Source organism: Montipora foliosa, chromosome 8 (assembly GCF_036669935.1).
Source record: "Montipora foliosa isolate CH-2021 chromosome 8, ASM3666993v2, whole genome shotgun sequence".
Taxonomy (NCBI): domain Eukaryota; kingdom Metazoa; phylum Cnidaria; class Anthozoa; order Scleractinia; family Acroporidae; genus Montipora; species Montipora foliosa.
The window spans coordinates 42,980,591-42,983,090 of record NC_090876.1 but is presented as its reverse complement, the minus strand read 5'-3'; the positions used below and the strand labels follow the sequence as shown (position 1 = coordinate 42,983,090).

General features: G+C 40.2%; 1 protein-coding gene across 1 annotated transcript in view; it reads left to right on the top strand.

The window, feature by feature from the left end:
- Window positions 1-2,500, top strand: part of LOC137968836 (collagen alpha-1(I) chain-like) — a 21,629-nt gene that overhangs the window by 9,788 nt on the left and 9,341 nt on the right. Inside the window, exon 5 of the mRNA XM_068815311.1 lies at window positions 1,130-1,420. Coding sequence (XP_068671412.1) covers window positions 1,130-1,420 — 291 coding nt within the window. The remainder of the gene's footprint in view (window positions 1-1,129; window positions 1,421-2,500) is intronic.

Here is a 2,500-nt window from a genome sequence, read left to right as displayed (position 1 = left end):
TTTAACTGTAATTTCCCTATTTAATGGTCCGCCATTACTAGCATTATGTTCTTGAGGGAGCTGGATCGAGGAGAAAATGACGTCAAAGTCTCACTAGTTTAAAAATGCAATACGTGTGTACGCCGCAGAATTATTATGCAGCACGGGGTTTTGGGCTTTCAGGCTTTTAAATTCACGCTTTGCATATATAATAAGCTGCGTTCACACGCTGAAATTTTAAGCTAGTGAGCCTCTGACGTCACTTTTCCCCGGATCCAACCGTCTGAGGTCCAATCGGTCAGTTTTGAACTTGAGTAATGGCGGACCGTGAAATCCAAAACTTACACTCAAAGTAAACGGCCTTTGGATAAAAATCAGAGCTCAAAATTTCGCCAGTCAGGTGTTAAGCAAACAAACTTTCAAAATCTGAAGGAAAAAAGGAAGTGTTTTTTTTTATCACAGGGGCACTTTAATGGAACTCAACTTCATTTTTAATATATTTTCAAAAAGGGTACCAATAAAAAGTAGGAATATGAATCGACACCATCTACTCATGTGATCACCCGCCATATTGGATTTCAAAACCGAGTAAAAAAGAGTTTGCACAAAAAATTAATTAATTAATAAAAGACAAAGGTTTCCTTCAACACCATTACCCCGCGGACGTCAAAGTGAACACACTGTCCACCAAGGCAATAAAGGAATACACGCTCCGAGATACTTTGATCGAGGCACAAATTAACCACTTATAAATACACAAGCACCAATTTCTTTCGGTCATTTGGTACAGTGGCCAAAAAGCTCAATGGCTAGTATATACGTCTGGTGCAAATACCTTGACAGTTAGAGCCCAAAAAATAATTGTGGAGAGAAATGTCGTTTTTTCTTCCCCTTTGCCAGGGTCAAACGTTTCCCATTTAGTTTCTCAACAGACCAGGCCCAAAACATGCACAAACAAAAGAAATAACAAGTTTTTCAAAATTTCACACCACCTTGAGTTCAAGAAAGTACTTTATAATACCAATGTATAACATATTAGCTCACGAAGACCACTATCACCAACTAAATCCTTTTTTTTTTTTGTTCAGATAAATTCTTATCTCATTCCTGAAGCGAGAGCTGTATTTTTTTCCTTTGTTGTGTTGTTCAGTCAACAGAGTCTTAAGAAACAGTCCTCTACCCTGCCCAAAGTCCTGCTGTCAGAAATGCTGCACAAACGTCTGCAAAAAGGGTTGCATTTTTTCTTGCTGTGCCAATCGTAATATCGGTCCGTATCCAGATCCACCTCCGCCACCTCCTCCGTTCCCTCCCCCGACGGCAAAGGTTATCCCAGGACCACCAGGAGCTGATGGTTTGTGCGGATTACCAGGGCTTCAAGGACCCGCCGGATGTCCGGGATGTGCTGGACCTCCTGGACCACCCGGACCCCCCGGTCCTCCAGGTCGCTGATGATTCCTTCCAATCAGAGACCCAAACCCGAGTTGTTGAGTTATCGCTCATCATATTCTTGATCATGATGCACACTCAACGGACCCGACCTTAACCTTTAAAAAGTGGTAATCAGTTCCAATCACTGGCTCGACCCAAGACCTGAATATTCAAAGATTACAAATGAAAAGTTAATGAAATGAAAAACTCGTGTTGCACACTTATCTTGTCTTCAGTTTAGTCCAGTTTCTTTCTTTCCAATTTTTTTTGGAAGTGGGGACTCACTCTGATACGACAATACGTGGTTTTCACGTTTTCACGTCATCGCCGCCATGTTGGTGGACGAAAACAAAAGATCTCTCATTAGCTCCTTTTGTTTGTCCAGCAACAATTGCACATTACATCATTGTTATCTGTGTCTCAAGAGATTGGTTGCAAAGCATCTATTGTTGCCTTTTGAAATCACAGAATACCTAAATACAGGATATTACCTCGCTTTGTAGATTTCGAGGGTTCACTTTTTTAATTTAGAGCAGAACAAATATTTTATCTTATCTATTTATTCTTGGGCTGTTTCAATTTAGTCAAATCTTCGATTTGTAAACTTCTTAAGTCAATCGAAATGACCAAGCAAAAATCCGAAATAAATGTAACCTTTTTTGCACAATGTGTAATTAGAGTTCATTCAAAGAAATCACACCCACTTTTTTTCCGTATTCCTACTTGTTCCGAGTTGCAAGAAGTGTAGAATGAGCCAGAACACACAAGACTTAAAACGAAAAGGTCACACTTAAATACGACACTTCCATAACTTTATAACGGTTTTCACCAATTCTTCTTTGTTATTTTGATATCAAAAAGTATTTTCCCCAACACTCAAGTAAGCTTTGTGCCAATAATGAAGAAATTTTTCTTTGGGTTCTTTGGTCCGGTGAAAGTGTGTCCAGTTACCATCACCTTTCCCTCCCACTCCTCCATGCAGACCAACCGAGGGTCAAGTGTACAAAGCGCAAAAAAAACAACTTTTTTTTTGGGGGGGGGGGGGGGGGGCAAGGGCTTGAGGAAAGTCGAAAGGATTCACATTTCATCACTT